Source organism: Squalius cephalus (genome assembly GCF_949319135.1).
Source record: "Squalius cephalus genome assembly, chromosome: 9".
NCBI classification, from domain to species: domain Eukaryota; kingdom Metazoa; phylum Chordata; class Actinopteri; order Cypriniformes; family Leuciscidae; genus Squalius; species Squalius cephalus.
The window spans coordinates 34025617-34044346 of NC_137130.1; the positions used below are offsets into that span (position 1 = coordinate 34025617).

Here is an 18730-nt window from a genome sequence, read left to right on the forward strand (position 1 = left end):
ATACTCTAGGTATTTTTACAAATATTATTGTAGCTTCATCTATGAGGAATGAAAGTGATAAGAAAATCTCAATTTAGACATGTATGTGTAAAATTCAGTTTTTAATTATGAGCTTTCCACTGTCGTATTTTAACGGTTTAGTCAGTTACATTTTAAACTCTATTGCTAGCCATTACATTTGGCTAGCAAATACAAACACAGACATGGAGTTTAGAGGACATCGTAAACTTGCAGAAAGCCTTGAATGTTGAAGCTGTTGGCTGTAATTTTACTCGCTGAAGGAAGGTGACTCAAATTGCCTTTGTTCAGCCATATACACTCCCTCAGGCCCTTTTAGTAGAAGCGTGTGCGTGTGTGTGTGTGTGGGGGGGGGGATTCTCAGGGGCCATATTGTTGGGCTTCAGGGCAGTTCTGCTGTGTACTGAGATCAAGAGGGAGAACGCAGTGACACAGTGTTTAAAACATGAGTGATGAAGTTTAAATATAAACTGTAATATCTCAGTACAGTCAACATCATATCCTACACATGACCGCCTATGTACTGAACATGGGATGGTTTAGAAAGAATCTCTTTCTGGATTATGAAACAAAGTCGAATCAGCTATAACACTACCCTGGAAATCCAGAGTCCTCGTGAGAGCACAAGTTGAATTTGCTCAGCGAGTTTACTCTGGCGTCGAGTAATGATGCTCATTAAATATGCCCTTGTATACGAGCAGCACCAATCACATCGGGTTATCTGATATAGGCGGGCCAGAGGCGAGCTAAACAGATGACGACAGCGCTGTGATGTCAAAGTCATTAGAAAACATTGCAAGATGGCTATGGATGAACACCAGTTGTTTGAAACGGCTTTGGCCGCTACAATGAACGAGTTAGACTTGGCTTTTTATCTAAAAGAGGAACAGAAGACGGCGCTCGAATCGTTTCTTTGCAAGAAGGCCGTTTTTGCTGTTTTGCCGACCGGATACGGCTAGATTTAGGTCTGGATTTCCAGGCTACTATAACATGGCTCTGCACAAAAGAATTGATTTAAGAATCGATATTGGTTCATCAAAATGAAGATTGATTAAAAATGAAAAATCAGTAAAATCAGTTTTATTATGTTTACCTGTTCAGGGCTTAAGGCTAATGGTTTTTCACTAAATGCGTATGAAGGACCCAGATGGCAACAGGTATATTAGGCTGCTGTTACTTTAAGAGCAAATGCACAGATCCAATGTACTGTTACACATGCATTTTCTTTCTCAACTGTTTACATTCACTTAAGACTATACTGACTTTGTTTACGAGGATACTTGTCAAGACGGCATTTTGACAGTTCAAGCGCAAGAATTCTTTCTCGTCTTCTTGGGCTTGAATGGTTTAAAATTGCTCAAATGTTTTAATTAGCAAGACTTAAAAACATGCAAATGATTGGGCTAGTGACAATTCTGTCAGATGTCCCAAGCATCTTTCACGCTGGCCTGGGCCATCGGGCAGTCTTTATCATCAAACCCTGCTGTTGTAGCTTATCTACGTGGTGTGTTTAGAAAAGAGACAATTACAGTCAAAATGTGCCATCGGGGAAGTCCTAATTAAATGTCACTTTAAGGATTTCGACCCTCAACTGTTTATGCTGAAACCCAAAATTAATTTTCGTCCAAATATTTTTGTTTGCCGAAATATCAGTGCATCACTAGCAGTGTTATTTGAATAAAGATCATATCTGATCTGTTTAGAGAAATTGTCTTTGTTGTTCACCATTTGTCACGAGCAAATGCTAAAATGACCTTGAGATTTGGTTGAAATATTAGCTTCAGACGCCCATGGCTGATGTCCCTACTGACATTGAGCGGTGTCTATATTATAGATGTGCGTGTGTCTGGGATTGTCAGAATAAAACATTCTCTTGAGCTCTGCTGTACAGGCTCCATTTGTTTTCCCGATTTAAATCAAAGGTCACTTTGATCATGGATATTTGCACTGGAATTATAATGAGATAAATTGGGCCAGCATTTCGAGCATCTGTGCATATAGTAATGGATCTCAGAGTGGTACTGGGTGTCTTACTGCAGAAAGATAGCACAGAGACAGTGATGGGACAGTGAAAATGGGGAAGGTGTTTACAGAGGGACATGAGTTTTTAGTCCATGTCTGATCAAAAATCAAATCGAGGTAATAAATTAAAGGCAACTTGAGTGCCAATAATATAGCTAGTCTCTCAAAGCCAGACTCGCTGTTGGCATATAGTCTGGTCAATTTAGAAGCTTATCTTCACCACATGTAAGCAACCAAGAACAGCTGATGCCACAATAATAGCCCAGATTGTAAAACATTATCATTTCTGTGCAGCTATTTGAATCACACTGAAGAAATTAAAGGAAATGTGTGATTCATCAAAATGTCTCGTTATTGAAAAGATTTGTGGTTGAATAATTGCCATGGCTGATATAAGGGGCTTTTGCACCAGAGGAACCTTTTCATAGTTCCTAGAACTATTGGCAGAAGTACCCAGATTTTGGCGAGTTTGCACCGCAGGAACTAGGAACGATTTTAGTTCTAGGAACTCCTTTTGGAGGAACTAATTTAGCTCCTACTTCAGAGTAGGGTCTAAACCAGCACTCTAGGAACTATCCGTGATGTTAGTGTACGATGATTGGCCGAACGCACGCGAAACACCAGCACCCGCCATTTTAAAAAAAGCAGTGTGTAAACTCAGATTATAGCCTATATATTTACTCCAGAAACTAACTCTACGAACATGTAAAATAATGATAGATGGGCCTCTTAACCTTTACGCTGAGGAGAAAATCCAATGTAACTTTGAGGGGACCAAGCCAACTGGACATCAACCACACGGCATACGCTAATACCTTTTCATTACTGTCTACTTTCTATCTGTATAACAGTTCTATCTAATAACGTATTAGACAGGACTGTTAGACCGATCGTAAACTAATGAACACGGAGAATGTGAGCGCTGTGAGCCCAGGCTCTGCCTGGCGTTCTCAGCGCCGTTAAAATAAAGGCCACCATGCCTTAAAAATAAAGGTCACAACAACAAGTGCGGCTTATGTCACTTTAGAGTTCCTACTGGGGCTGCGAATGCAACCAGGAAAATGTTCCTAAGGGTTCCTAACCATTAGTTCTTGGGGAACCAACCTGGTTGGTATTTCCTAGAACTAAGTTCCTAGAACTACCCAGTGCGAAAACCCCTATAATGGCCAATATTTGCCATTTTAATGGTAGGGTAGGCAATTTTGGAGAGTCTAGCAATAGCAAGTTAGCTTTGAAAGCATAAGATCCCATCCTCCCTTCAGAGTGTCTCCAAAGTCATGCCTCCTTTAAAACACATGAACGCATACAGCAGAGTCTGCAAATTGTCACATAAATTACCTCTTGTCTCAAAGCAAATATGAACGTAAACAACTTGCAGAGCTCTAGTTGTACCACCTGACTGCTGCAGATTCATTTCAGCGTTGACAGTGTTATACATAAAAACTCATAAGTCTGAGTCTGAAGACGTGAACAGCTCCAGGTAGAACATCACGGGTTGCCATCTCATAATTACGTTTACGATATGGCGTGAACGCAGCATAAGCTCATTGTTTTGGGTCAGGAGGAACTGTAAAAGGTGTCTGCTGTTTGTTTGTGGCTCTCTGTGAATGTCTACAACTCTGCATAGCCTTACGAAACACGCTGATGACGTGTGATGAGGGTGCACGGAGGTATGGACATATGTTGACAGGCAGGTCAACATTCAGACCGAATGCAATGATTAGTGGTCGACCGATATGGGATTTTTAATGGCCGATGCCGATGCCGATATTGAGAAAGCAATCTGGTCGATTGGCCGATACAATACATGTGAATACAGTAAATGAGAGACACAAAGAATATTGGTGAAACTAAATTAACATTTATTGTACATACTATTTATGCTAAATTCTTTTTGCAATAAAAAATATTTACTAAGAAATTAAAATGTAAACAAAAAGGTAAGGTAACACTTCAATAGGCCTAAATAAAGTTTTAGTGCAACTTCTTGTCTGTTTTAATATTTACAGTCATTTTTTCAGTCACATAAATAATTACTGCAGGTTACAAATAACATTTATCATTAATGAACCAATCTAAACAATATTCATAAATTAATGACAAAATAGAATGTGAGATTACATACATTTTATGTACAACATAGTTAAATATAAATCTCACATAGTTTATTTACACTATTTACTTTAAAATAGTTTAAATAGTTCAACCTTTTTTTAAGGTTGTTTTACTTCAAGTATATTTAAATAATAATTATTTATGTGTTTAGTTTTGCTTGTTTGTTTCTTTAAAACGTTGCAAGCCGTCACATGTATTTGCATGACATGACATGACATGAACATATGAAAATGTATACTACACACGATATTACGCCAATCATGGATAAATAAATACAGTAGATAGTGAATAACATTTTCAAGGATTTATTTTCAAATTTAATATTATTACATAGTGTTCTCCTCTCATCCACCTCACGCAACCAACTGATCTGTAATGCACGCGACGCGACCGACCCAGGTTTTCCGTGCACGCGAGTCCGTTGGAAAACAGCGTCTAGTTTAAATGTAACCCGAGAACAACACGCGTATCTGAGGAACAGCCAGTTACAGGATTTTTGACTGTTTGTGAGGTAAAATGTTTTCAATTTTGTTTGAATTTGTTTATATCACATCTGTGACCCCCACTGGAGCTACCGCTGGGCTGCGGATCTGACATATCACGGTACTGTTTGAATAGACTCTGCTGCACGCCGGAGTGTTTTTGTGTGTAACACAATCAATGTAGTGTCAGGTTGGAAAGCGAATGCGAATGGTCATTTACTGTGTCTGTCAGATGTCTGCTTCACTTCTGAGTAGCTTGTCTTACGGTGCTGGGCGGAGCAGAGCGAGTGTATTCAGTTCATTCACGCTCGCTCTGTTCGCGTCAGTGGAAAAAAGCGCTAATGCACAGTCACAAACTGTTTTGAAATATATCGGCCAAACGGAAAGATTTATCGGCCGATGCCGATATCTAAAAAATTCCAAATATCGGCCGATATATCGGCCTCGGCGATATATCGGTCGACCACTAGCAATGATTGGACAAAAATGTTTTGGTCCTGAGACTTCCACAGCAGATGTATGTTTTTTTATTGATTGCTATCAGGATGTGAAGAGAGGTTCAACCAATAGAACAAAAAGTGCTCAGAAAACGAATTTCCTACCCTACCTTTAATTCTTGGCAAGGGCCGAAGTGGGACTTTTATTTTGACAGCACTGAGATCTCCTGTGTCTGAGTGCAGATTCTGAGGATCATGACGCTCGGCGAACAGTGAGCGGTGCTGTCTAAGGCTGACAGATTTCTGCTTCTGTTATGCATAAAATAATAATAAACATTTACTCTGACAATTTGACTTATGAAAGGAAATAAAGTTATTTTGCTACCACCAGCAATACAGTGATTGAAACTGAACTATTTTAGTCATTTTGGGTTTGTTTAATAGTGCGTAGGATAATAATGCTGTGTCATAAATCTCTCAAAGTTCACATATTGCTTTTATTGCTATGGAAACGTCTCTTGGGTTAATTAAGTTGTATTTGCTGCATAATTGCTTTGTAATAAATACTTTATTTGTTTGTGAACTGGTGGTCAGGTTCATTAATCTTGTTTAATGTATAATTAGAGCTTGACTGATGTGGTGTCTGCATTAACCCTTGAGTTTGTGTATGCTCGTGTGTTTTTCTGATGAACAAGGTCTACTGGATGAATGAATTAGAATGTAATCAACAAAAACTAGTTTCACCATTATGAAATTTTATGTTTTGACCTTTTTACTGTGTACAAAGGTCATGAATTGTCCACATGTGACGACTAGTTGTTGAAGTATCTCGTATTATAGTGTTTATTTAGGACAGGTGTGTGGAGGGCAGCAGTACCTGGCCGGCTGCCTCAGGCAAACACTGTCACATTAACTTTCTAACACAAACGGTTCATTTCCCCATAGACTTCCTGTCACTGTCAGTGCACCTTAAGCTATAAATCAATCCAAACACACACTGACATTTACAAAGCCTCCATTTGCTCGTTCTTTAATGTTTAGGAATGATTTAGAAAAGGTAATTAATGGAATAGCAGACTTTAAAAGTAGGGGAGTCAGCAGTGTTTATGACTGGGCACGCTACTTTTAAAGTGATGTCAAATATTTCGCATTTTACATGGTGTTTGAGCACCAATATATGTGTTGGTAGTGTGTACACAACCACCCTATAATGATACAAATCCACCAAGTGCTTTTTTTTTTTAAATCCCCATAAATCATAAGCACCGTCTCCGAACAAGTCGTTCACAGATTCAGGCCAAAGTGACGGCACTTTGCACAAGCCCCTCCCACGAGGGTTGACTGACACTGCAGTTTTAGCGTAGGCCCGCCCTGAGTGAGCTAAGCACACTCAGCAATTGTTTCGACACCGGAGCAGCTGTAGACAGGAATGTCTCGTAAGCAACTCAGGTGCTTTGTTGTTGGATGTAAGAGTGAACATAACAGTCTTCATGTACTCCTGGCATCACCTGACATTTAATTTTGAAGGGAATGCACCCCCATATACCTAAATACCAAGGATGGATCAGTACAAATACTGTATGTTCGTGATCCAGCTTACAGTCTGGATAAGACTTTTATGCGCACTTCTTGTACTGTTTATTCAGCTCTTACAGTGATTTTCTGGAGTGTAAACTGATGCTTCAGCTTTTGTCTGATCTACAATAAACTTCATTAAACTCATCAGTAAAGTTTTGGCCATCATTCGGACACGGTCCATTACAGCAGGCTTGTATAGTGGATAAAAGCAAGGTGACAACAGAAGTAGTTATAACCGTAATTAAACTAAACTATTCACTTGTTCTATCTCCATACAGCATATATTCTCTGGCTCTGTGGGCATTATTATACGACTCTGGTTTGAACTGAACACCGCTGACATTTCAGTGCAAGAAATTGTCCTGTTGGTTTGTTGCATGAGCTCTTGAAGCTCTGCCCTCTTGAAAGGGGGCAGAGGGCAGCAGCTCATTTGCATTTAAAGGGACAAAAACTGTGTTTTTGCGCATCCTCAAAAGGTGGCAATTTTAACATGCTGTAAAAAATTGCCTGTGGGGTATTTTGAGCTAAAACTTCCCACACACACTCTGGGGACATCAGAGAATTGTTTTACATCTTGTAAAAAGAGATTTGTTCAAAAACGCTGATTCATCCAATAATGAAAAAAATGTAGACTGCATACTTTCCTACTACATATTAGGTGAAAAACAGTATGTGACATAGGAAGTATGTCCGAAACCCACAGAACTCATAAAAAAGTGGGCAAAAAGTCTCCGGATGACCTACTACTGTACCTCCAGTGAGATTCTGAAGTGTGCATTCGATGGACACTTTACTATCCCATGAGGCCACAAGGAGGATTTATCAATGGCAGTGAAGTGACGCTGGTAGATCACATGATGATGACAACATGGTGCATGTTGTACGTCCGGATTACATTTATACTACACACAATCATACTATATAGATCTTTTTTTTTTTTTTTTTTTTTTTTTTTTTTTTTTTTTAGCAGTCATGAAGTAATTCATTCAAAATAAGTACCTACTCAATTAACATCTTGTCAGAACTTGTAGTAAATTACATGTCATTTTGTTTAGTGGTCTATTCAGAATCGTGATCTATATATGTTGTATATGTTAATCAGTAAATTCATTAAATAGCAAACAATTCACGAACATGCATCACTTTATTAAAAATAATTCTGATATTATGGTAAATTTAATAACACTTTTACAGTTACAGACACGTTTAAGGCATTTTAAGCATTTTAAGATTTCAAACCATTCCTTGAGCCTCGTCATCACTTCACACAACATTAGCTCTGTTGTTACTGCTTTTAATGCATGATCGCCTGAACATCCATTAGCTGTTTGCTAATTTACGCACAAGAGTGCAAAAAAGTAATTCAGATCCACATTATATATCTAATTAAGTTTTTCCAATCTACTGAGCTCATAATTCATGTTCAGTTATTGGATTTCACCCCCTTTTTCTCTGACTTTTATGCTTGGCTTCTCTCTTTTTTTAATGTAAAATGAAAACGCCAAACCCTTACAATAAAGTACTGTGGTGGGACCATGAATCAGTGGGATGCCATGGTAATGAATGACCTTATCATGGAAGTATTTAAAGAATCCCATGATACTTTTTGGTACTTTTTTGATAGGAGCTTCAAACTTTATCAGTCTTTCTAAAGTTTCTGGTGAACAATCAATGTCTACACAACTTAAACTGAATCTAATGGGCCACCCATGCAAAGTATCCCTGATGCTTTATCTAAATTGATGTTCTTTATCTCTTCTCTGAAACCTATTGAGCTGTATCAAGGATTTGTTTTTCAATACTTATTTATTAGAATTATTTACAATCAACATCTCTCTCAACTCATGGAATCTTGAATGCAATTTTTTTGGGGCTGGTATTTTTCACAGTGGACTCTGGGATTGCCTTCTCTGTGAAGGAAACATGTGATGCTTCCCTAGAATTTGACCGAAACAAAGTATCTTGAATGGCAGAAATATTTATGCGACGAGCCTTACACTGTATATTAATTCGCGTTTTAATGTGCCTCTGGTTATAGGGCTTTTTAGATGAATGCCAATGCTTTTTAGGTCTTGTAGAATCTGCTATTTCTGACCCAATTCATTTGCTGTCTTTCATGGCTGCAATAAGCTATGTTTTCCCAGGGAGTCAAAATACTCTTGGGTAAATTGGCAGTGGGCAGCATCACACGGGATCACTCAGACCAAAACAAAAACAGACATACCGACACGAAATGCACGTTTCAAAGTAGAATAACTGGCTGTATAATTGTTTTTCAGAGAAACAAGTATTTGAACTTGGCATGTTTCCTAAATCTCTGCAAACATAGTATGGTATTTTTATGCTTTAGTACAGTAAAAAAAAAAAAAAAAGACATACAGCACCTTTAAAATGCTATATATGTGGGCATCTCACTAGATTGTGGAAAGAAACCACTTTTATTTGAAGGGAGATTTTGTGATCTCAAAGACTCTATAATTCCTTTTCTAGGTTATCTGACTTTTGTTTTGTTTGATTTTTGTGTTTAATAGAGTCTCCTGAAACGGATGCAGTGATGGACGTGGGCTCGACAGAACCTTTGGACTCTGAAGTTCTGTATGACTGTGTGATCTGTGGTCAAAGCGGCCCGTCCACTGAAGACAGACCCACAGGACTGGTGGTGCTGCTGCAGGCTTCATCAGGTATCACACACTCCAACATCAGCATTGTAGCAGTGTCTATAGCAACAATGGCTTGTATAAGTGGATTTTAGGCCAACTTTAAAACGGATAACATCAGGGCTTCTAGTAATGAAAAATAAATGTACTTTCGGTGATCAAAGATGAGTTGAGGGATTCAATTATTGACTACAGGGGGACTTTAAGTTTTGTCTACTGAATGATCAACACCCATGTACATTTTTTTGTATAGTGCTTTTCAGAATACAAAGCAGCTGAAACTATATGCATTGTGTACACCTATGTACTGAACATCACTGCCGTTTTTCATTTGCGTAAGTCTCTATATTACCACTAGGACTGTGTGTAGCTTTACAGCTTTCCATCTGCAGGTTCAGGTTGTGGTCCAGATCACTGGAGCTCTTTAACTGTGCATTAAACCACCCATGAGTTTAAATTCACCCTCTTTACTCTACTTGTTTTAACAACAGTGTTTTAATTGCTTCTGTGACTTCTCAGCTGGTGCTGTGATCAAATTAACATGGTGTTTTATGAATAATCACTGGTCTTTGATTTGTCTATGTGACTTTAGTACTCTTGAAACGCCTCAAGGTCAAGATGGCAACTTTCTAGCAGTCATGTCTGACTCTGTAGAGAAATTCTCTGCAGAAAATCAACAGTTCTTTGAGGTTTGATGGACTGATAGGCTTCTGATTATTGCTGAGTATTCAGTATGGTAGGGTTTAGGGTCAGCAAGCATCGGCGTGACATTCGTTACAGTTTTGACTTTGACGTGGTATTTCATTATAGTATTCAAATGGTGAGTGCCATAAATGTGATGATGGCAGCTAATTAACATATGATTGGCATTTCTGAAGAGTGTGTATATGTGTGTATTTCAGTGTTGGGGCACCGCTGTCGTAGTGACATGCCAAAGCGATTGCCCACTACAGATGAGGAACACATCTACCCCGAGGACACATGTGGAGCGACCAATGATGTTAGACTGTCCCTTATGCAACGCTACTTTAAAGATGTACGTGCCATATATAAACGCACAACTCACAATAACCTCTCTATAACACACTATATATAGTTTTATAACAATATAAAACTCAATTTGAAACATCTCAAACATCTTTGTTCAGGCATATAAGTGCAATATGACTGCATAAGCATGCAATTATCCATTTTCTTCTTTTATTTTTTCGAGAGGCTAAAATGTTTCAAGTGTTTTAAATGCACCACCACTTATGCACGACATACTTTCATACAGGTACAACCTCATTACGGTTACACACATGCTTTAATAATGCAGTATACCACAAGAGGCCAATAAATTGCATTGTTGTTACCTCAGTAAAGGTTTGTTAGGCACAGTGTGACACGTAGTAAAAATCAATTTCTCATGTGTCATATTGCTTTTAAGTCAGTGGAATTGGCAGTGTTTTGGATCCCATTGACTTTCGTTGTATGGAAAACCCCAAGTGATAGTGAAAGCTTTGTGTTCAGTATGAGTTTAATAATACATCAAATCTAATATGCCACTCATTAGGTCATGACATGTTCTGAAGTTTCTCTTTTTTCCATGTTCTCAATTTGCCAGAGTTCCTGTCTGCAGTCTGTGTCTGTTGGCTGGGACGGGGGTGTATATGTGCAGACGTGCGGCCACACTCTTCATATAGACTGTCACAAGTCCTACATGGAATCCTTACGGGTGAGAATCACTGTAAAGAGCTGTAACTTATCAAGCCATTTATCATGCATTTGGAAAGTCTTACTGCAGTTAGGGAAAGTATATGTGCACAGTGACCCCACTCTCACAGCCCACCTGGCATTTGAACAGCTCTTAAATGATTTAACCCAACAGATGATTCTGGAATCATTCATCCAGCTGTCTAATATAAAGTGGCTTCTGATCTAGTGTCTGTCAAGACTGGCGTTTGACTCCCCTGTCAGAGACATATTCAGTATTCACCGTTCACACTCTCTGTCGGCTGTATTCCAACCCCAATTCATCATTTATGAAAATGTCCCATGGCAGCGGAGCCTTGTGAACCACAGACTCTAGAGTGGAGGAACTGTCTTCATTGACTTATACATAAAGACTATCAGTTGATCTAGTCTCTTGTCTGCTAAAAATGAATTTTAATATCAGTTTATCTACTGTCTTGTCTGCTAAAAATGAATTTTAATATTCTGTTTTACTTGTGTTAAATTTTGTTGATACACAAGTTGGTACGTTCAACAATACTTTCCATGATGTACAAATATAAAATGTCTTTTTCTAGACAAGATCCTGGGCTATTAGTTCAGAATCTGATCTGTCATTAGAGGTCCATCCACCACTGTTTGTTCTCAACTGAACCTTTGAGAGGTGTGTTGTGCTTATGCTAATAAGGGCAGTCTGACATCACCATCTGCTTAATAATCTGTGACATGAGCATTGGCGCGTAGAGCAAGAGAATTTTCTCTAGAATTATGAGCACTTTAGTCTCAGCCTCAGGAGATGCACACAAACCCCCAAAACTGATGCGTATTACACACAAAAATACCAAGAGCTTGCTTAAAGTCATAAGCTCCAGTTCTGTTCTGTTATTGACAGGCTGTTTTCTTCCAATTGGCCTTATTCTAAAATTGTGTGCGCGTGATGACGTCATCCAAATTGTAGCATGAGCTATGGTGTATCACAAAACAAAAAACTGCCCTTGAGCCATTTCCATACGTCATTTTGTGTATTTCGCAAATTTTTATCCTATGCATTCCTGATCTCCCCAAATCCTTGTAAAATGGATGAGAGTAATGAGAAAACGCGGCCATCTTACTAAAGAATTTAAATTAAGAATCTGATAAGACTGCATGTAACTTTCTAGTATGCAAAATGTTTTCATGGGACAATAAAACACTGATAATATTGATCATTTTGATATAATGGGAATGACATAAGGATGCATGTGGAATTCTGTCATGTGACACCTTATTTATTTGCATTAAATTGCATTGCACTTTTTGGACATGTTTTTTGCAATGTGAAATATCAACAGAATTTATGCACTAAAGTTTTATCAATAATTAGCATTTACATCACTGATATCTTTTGATGCTCTAAAAAAAAAAATCCTTGGATGGAAACTTGTCTATTAAGACACGAAACCAAGCCATATCTAGACTAGTGACTAGAATATCACAGGGTTATTTTGACTTGGACCAGTAAGCAACCTCCTAACAACACCCTAACAACCACCCAGAACCCCATTTCAAACATGATAACAGAATAAGGTTGTGCTCACTCTTGCCATGTTTGGTTCAATTAAACGAACTCTGGTGCGTTTGCTCTGTTAGTGCGACTCATTTGAATAAGGGTGTATTCACACCAGGAAAGACCGCTAGTTCACTTGCTTTAGTCCAGACCAAATACAATGATGATATTATTATTTTTTTTTTTTTTTTTGGGTGTGGTTCGCTTTCACACTACCCTTTTTGCAAGTGAACGAAAATTTGGAAGCCATACAAGTGGATTACATCTGTCTCAGACTTTGTTAGTCCACCCCCGCTGCGCTAGCCTTCTGTGCTTCACAGACGGAGAGCGATTTTGCAAAATCTACGATCTCTCCCGAATTGGATACGGTGGCCTCTACTGAACTAAGGTTTGCTTTAAAGCTTCACTGTGTAATATTTTAAGTTGATTTTTAGCAAAAAACACGTTATTTCAAAATGATACGTTCTCATTAATGTGTAATCACTTCAACCAACTAATTAAGTATTCTCGTAAGTGTATAATCTACCATTTAGAATACATACGAGCGAGTCGCTCGAATGGCGGAAGCCATGTTGCGCATCCATCAAGCTTCGCCTTTCGCGTTTTTACACGCAGTGGCACCGTGACGAATGCGAGAGGGAGATTTGCTCGCGTTTGCCGGCAGATTTGAAATAATACGGCCACCGTAGGAGTTAAAACGCCTTCGGAATGGGAGGAGCTAGAAAGTAATATTCAGTTGGTAGTCAATTTCACCGCTAGATGGGAGTAAATCCTACACAGTGTAGCTTTAATAAATATGCGATCTCTCTCACAAACAAAACATTTATTTTGAGTGCCTTTTTTAATACTCAGAGCCTGGATATTTTATGTTTGACAGAGACTTGGCTAAATAATGGTGACTTATCCCCGTTTTCGGAGTTGCTTCCTCCAAACTGCGGTTTTTCTGAATTCCCCTCGGGCTTCTGGTCGTGGAGGTGGTTTGGCATCTATTTTTAAGAACACTTTCAATTGTCGTTTTCTTCACACCAGAGTGTTTACCAGTTTTGAACTGCAATTGTTTCAATTAAACACTACAGAACCAATTGTTTGTGCAATTATATATCGGCCTCCTAAATATAATAAGGATTTTATACAGGAGGTTTCAGACTTTGTAGGTGAGATTTGTTTAAAATATGATTAATTTTTAATTGTGGGAGATTTCAGTGTGCATGTTTGTTGTCCATCCAATGCACTGGCAAAATATTTTTTTTGGATATGATTGACTCTTAACCTCACACAACACGTTTCTGGATCCACTCATGTTCATGGACATATCTTGGGACTTAATACTAACTACTAACTTATGGTCTCTCTGTTGGGGATGTTACAATTCACAATTTAGCTCTCTCTGATCATATGCCTGTTACTTGTTCGGTAACTCTCCCTTGTGTCGTTCGTAATACCTCATTTCCAATTCGCCAGGTCCGGAACTTAAATCCAGTTAGGGCTGTCGCGGTGAAGGATTTTCCCTTGCGGTAATTTTGAGTGGCTCAATAGCGCGATATGCGGTTTTACCGCATTTATTAATTTATTTTGATTTATTTGTTGCTATATAAATAAGTGTCATGATGTGGTCAGCATGCACAAAAACGAGTACATTTTCAGTAACCAATAAACCATAGACTGTAAAAAAATAAAATAAACCGAATCTAAACAGCGTCTCTGCGCATTGAAAGCCTGTCACTCAGAGCGCAGTTGTTACGGCAACGGACTGTCTTTGAGTGAGTCATTAAACCATTCATTCAACAACACGTTCAAAAACGCTGATTGATTCATTAAAAGATAGTAGTGAAACAAGGTTAATTATTTTTAACTTTGAGCTCCACTTTTCAAGGCTCAGCTGACCAGCAATGCGTCGCATGGGTAACACTGAAGCTTCACTTAATAGAGACAAATGGCATTGATTCAATGCGTGACTCACTGAGTTTTGTTTCCCGCGACCGCGAGTTCCTTGCGCTGTGGATGCTGACCAGCGCTGTCGCTGATGCCATTCATGGTAAATACCCTTTATTTTAAACGTTAAAAGGATGACAGGACAAATATTTATCTTTCCTTGGACACGGCAACCTTTTCACGAGTATGACTTGACCTCAAATACAGACGCAGGTAATCGCACGCGCTCAGTCGATCTCTCTCATTCACAGTCTGTTTAGGCTTAAGTGCAAATCCACGAAGCCTCTGTACAAATCACCATGATAAAACCATGATCACCACGTCTTATTATCATTATTAACTTATTTAACATTCAATACACATGCACGAAGTTCAAAACAAGAAGGGTTTCGCCTTATGAAAAAAGAAAAGACGTGAATATCGCGGTTGCTGCGGTTACTTGAATTCCTCTGCGGTTGGCTTGTCAATAGCGCGGTACTGCGATATTGCGGTTATCGCGACAGCCCTAAATCCAGTCACTATTGAGCATTTTAAAAATGCATTCATTGAATCTGATATCAATTTTACTTTAGAGAGCCCTTTGCATTCAGATGTGAATGTTTCACTTGATACTTATAATTCTGTATGCTCTTCTATCCTAAACTCAATTGCTCCTCTGAGGGTTAAGAGTGTTAAGGCCAAACCAGAACCTTGGCAAAATGAGGTTACTCAGGGTTTGAGGCGTGCTTGTAGGAAAGCGGAGCGTGGGTGTAAGAAGGATAAATTACAAGTGTCATATGATATACTACGTGAGTCTTTATCTACAGTACCTACCAGAATGCAGTTAAGTCAGCTAGGAGAAAATATTTTGCTGATCTAATCTTAAGGTACCTCAGTACTCTTAATATTTTATTCAGTACTATCAATTCAGTGCTAAATCCCACTACTGATGACACTCAGGTGTATTTACCTCTGCGTAAAGGACAAAAGTCACTATTGAGATGTTTACAAGAAGTTAAATCTTGGAAGTCACAACATTTTCTGAATCTGAATAAAAGTAAAACTGAAATAATCTGGTTTGCGGCCCCTGACACTCAAAACTCTTTTGACTTGGGTGAGTTAGCCCCTTTCTGTAAATCTGTAATGAAGAACTTTGATTTTGAAAGGATTATTCATGCTTTTATTTCTGTAAGACTAGATTATTGTAACTCACTATATGTGGGTGTTAGCCAAGCACTGTTAAACCAGCTTCAATCGTTTCAAAATGCGTCTGCTAGACTTTTAACAGGTAAAAAGCAGCATGTAACACCAATTTTACCTAAACTTCATTGGTTGTCTGTGTAGTTCTGTATAAAGCATTGCATAACTTGGCCCCACCATACTTAGTACATCTCCTTCATATACATAAACCATCTAGGTCTCTCTGATCAGCAAATCAGATGATCCACCTCTTCAGCTGGGTCTCGGTACAGTTGTTTGGTCCTCACCCGAGTGCGATTGATGTATTCACACCTCCCGAAAAGATCCGCACCAAGGGGGGAAACGAACTTGAGTTCGATTCAATCGATCCAAACAAGACAGGTGTAATACACCCCAAGTGTGAACGCTGCCATCCGAATCCTGGTGCGCACCAAACAAGAGGACCGAGATGCTGAAGAGATGGGTCTCGCACCGCTTCCAAATGAACTTGGGCGGTTCGAATGAAATATGAATGCAACACGGACCAAAGACATGTAAACAAACCAAAAACGGGACATGATGTCACAAGATGCGACCCTAAAAAGGACCGAGTGCTCAAGCATACCCGTTTTTTCTCATCATAGTCGTGATGTTGCCCATCACAGTTTGGTTCAGGCAAAATCCGACCATTCAGGTTATGAACAAATCCCAATGCCTTTAGGTTCGGTATCAAAATGCCAATGTGAACGCCAAGTGCACCAGGACTAAATGTTTTTGTTTTTTTTTGGTTCGAACTAAGTGAACCAAACTACAAGTGCGAACACATCTTAAACTACAATGTGGACCAGACTTTTATGCTAATAGTCAAAAGTCTGTCTCTATAAGAGCATATATGGGATACTATAAGTGTTATGTCTGTTTTTAAAAAAAACTTATAAAGTAGTCTGCTTTAAACCTAACCGTATTTGTTTATTCCTCAGAATGATCAGGTTCTTCAGGGGTTTTCTGTGGATAAGGGTGAGTTCACCTGTCCACTGTGTCGTCAGTTCGCCAACAGTGTTTTGCCCTGCCGTCCTGGGCGTGGGATGGAGACGGGCGCCTGGCACACTCCCAGTAACAAGAGCCTGTCCACCCTGGTGAAGGAAGTGGAGGACCTTCAGGAGCAGCTGGGCATTTTCCCAGTAAGCGCCAGCGTAAAGCAGAGAGATCCCATACTGGTATTTATTAGAGCGCTCTCCCCTCCCCTCTTTTATGTTCTGTTCATCTCATCCCTCCATCCTGATTCAGAGAACGGACTGGTGTGCCATTCACCTCCATGTGATCTTTCATGCCCCACCAAATATTGTTGGGGTTTAACATCTCATAACACAAAATCTCAAGCCAGTGTCATAGACTTGCATGTCATGACTTGTTTTCTCCCTCTCAGGCGGAGTCCAACCTGAGTAAAGAGATGGAATCCGTTATAAAGGACATTAAAAACACCACGCAGAAAAAATACATGGATTATGGGAAGAACCCAGGGTCACCTGACAACGACTTCCTGTTCATGTACTCCGTGGCCAGGTGAGAAAGAGCATCTATTTAAGACATAAATTGTGCAGTTTTTCCACTTTTGTTTTATGGGTCAGTGTTTTTTAATCTAAGCTTCAGTGTTCTCATTATGTTTGGCATTAGAGGGAAGTTCAGTACAGCATAAAGTGTGCGTGTCTTGCATTGCAGATGTTCTGATGTCATGACAGTGTTTATATTCTTGGTAAAATTTGTAAAAATGGCATAATTTTAGTTGTGATTTGTCGTTCAGTATGATCAGTGTTTCCTTGAGGAAGAGTATGCTGTTTTTTATATTCAGCGGTGTCGAAAAAGGGGAAAACATGAATATTGTATATATTATTTGTTTTGTATGTTTGTACTTTCTTTCCCGTGTTCCATTAATCCATTCTTTCTTAGTTTCTTTTGTTTGTTTGTATTGTTCAGTGTTTAGTTAGCTTGGTCTTCCCTTTGTTGTTTCTTTCACTGTTTGTTTGTTCTCTTGTTCATTCTTTTGTTTGCATGTGCTTTGGTTCATTTGTTTTCCCCCTTATTTCATTTGTTCTGTTGTCTACTCTCTCATTCTTTCTTGCTGTCTTTTCTATGTTCCATTCTTTTATTTGTGTTGTTCATTCTTTAGCTTGCATTAAAATGCATTTCAAGGTTTTATAAGGCATTGTAAAAGGTTAGGTCCATTTTTCCTCAGAGCTGCTCTAGTCCACATGTTGTCTCTCTCTCTTTCTCTCTCAGGACTAATCTGGAGTTAGAGTTGGTTCATCGTGGGGGGGATCTGTGCAATGGGGGGGCCAGTGCTGCCGCCAAACGCTCCTGTCTCAGTGAGTTTCTCTCTTTTTTCCCTCTCTTTTTGTTTCCTGAGTTTGTTGGATGTATTTTGTTTAGCTTTTTTTACATTTATAGATTATTATCGGTGTTCAATTTGAGTTACAAAACGTCAACATTTCCAGAGAATACTATCAGCTTTGTTAGGGAGCAATGCAGAGTTACGGTGTGTTCACAATTGTGGTTCTCTTGGTTCTTCTGGTTCGGACCCAAAAAAAATGAAGAAAATACTAAATTGAGCCCTATTTCGATTAGCATTCACACTGACATTTTTTTTTTTAACACCAAACCAAAAGATAAAAGGCAAAATTATATGTTCACATCCTGATGATTTATATTTTGCAACGGAACTCACTGACCATCCAAAACAGTGCTGTACGCTCAATGTGCTTGTATGCGTGTACATATTTTATCAGTTGAGAACTCATAAAGAGGTCATAAAATGTCAAATTAGCGGCAGGAATTCCTCCGTTGCACACACTAACACATCTGCTGCAAGGACATAGCGGTTCTAATGCCTGTACCGAACTGTAATGGACAATATTGCAACAATGACGAGAAGAATCAGGTATGCTTGATATATCGGTATTGGTCGATATATGTTAATTTTTAAAGTTATCGTTATCAGGCCAATAAGAAAATTTAGCCGATATATTAATGTATTATTTCCTTCAGCTGAGACACTTCAGATGCACACTGTTCACC

The 18730-nt window shown here is 38.9% G+C and overlaps 1 protein-coding gene across 4 annotated transcripts in view; it reads left to right on the top strand.

Annotated features, from left to right (window-relative positions):
• The window catches only part of ubr3 (ubiquitin protein ligase E3 component n-recognin 3), a 78191-nt gene that overhangs the window by 41332 nt on the left and 18129 nt on the right, over positions 1–18730 (top strand). For 2 of the 4 annotated variants that reach the window (XM_079880260.1, XM_079880257.1), the window contains 6 exons: positions 9184–9333; positions 10212–10345; positions 10916–11026; positions 16639–16875; positions 17085–17221; positions 17936–18021. In XM_079880260.1, coding sequence (XP_079736386.1) covers positions 9184–9333; positions 10212–10345; positions 10916–11026; positions 16639–16875; positions 17085–17221; positions 17936–18021 — 855 coding nt within the window. The remainder of the gene's footprint in view (positions 1–9183; positions 9334–10211; positions 10346–10915; positions 11027–16638; positions 16876–17084; positions 17222–17935; positions 18022–18730) is intronic. The other 2 variants (XM_079880258.1, XM_079880259.1) reach the window with 1 other exon arrangement.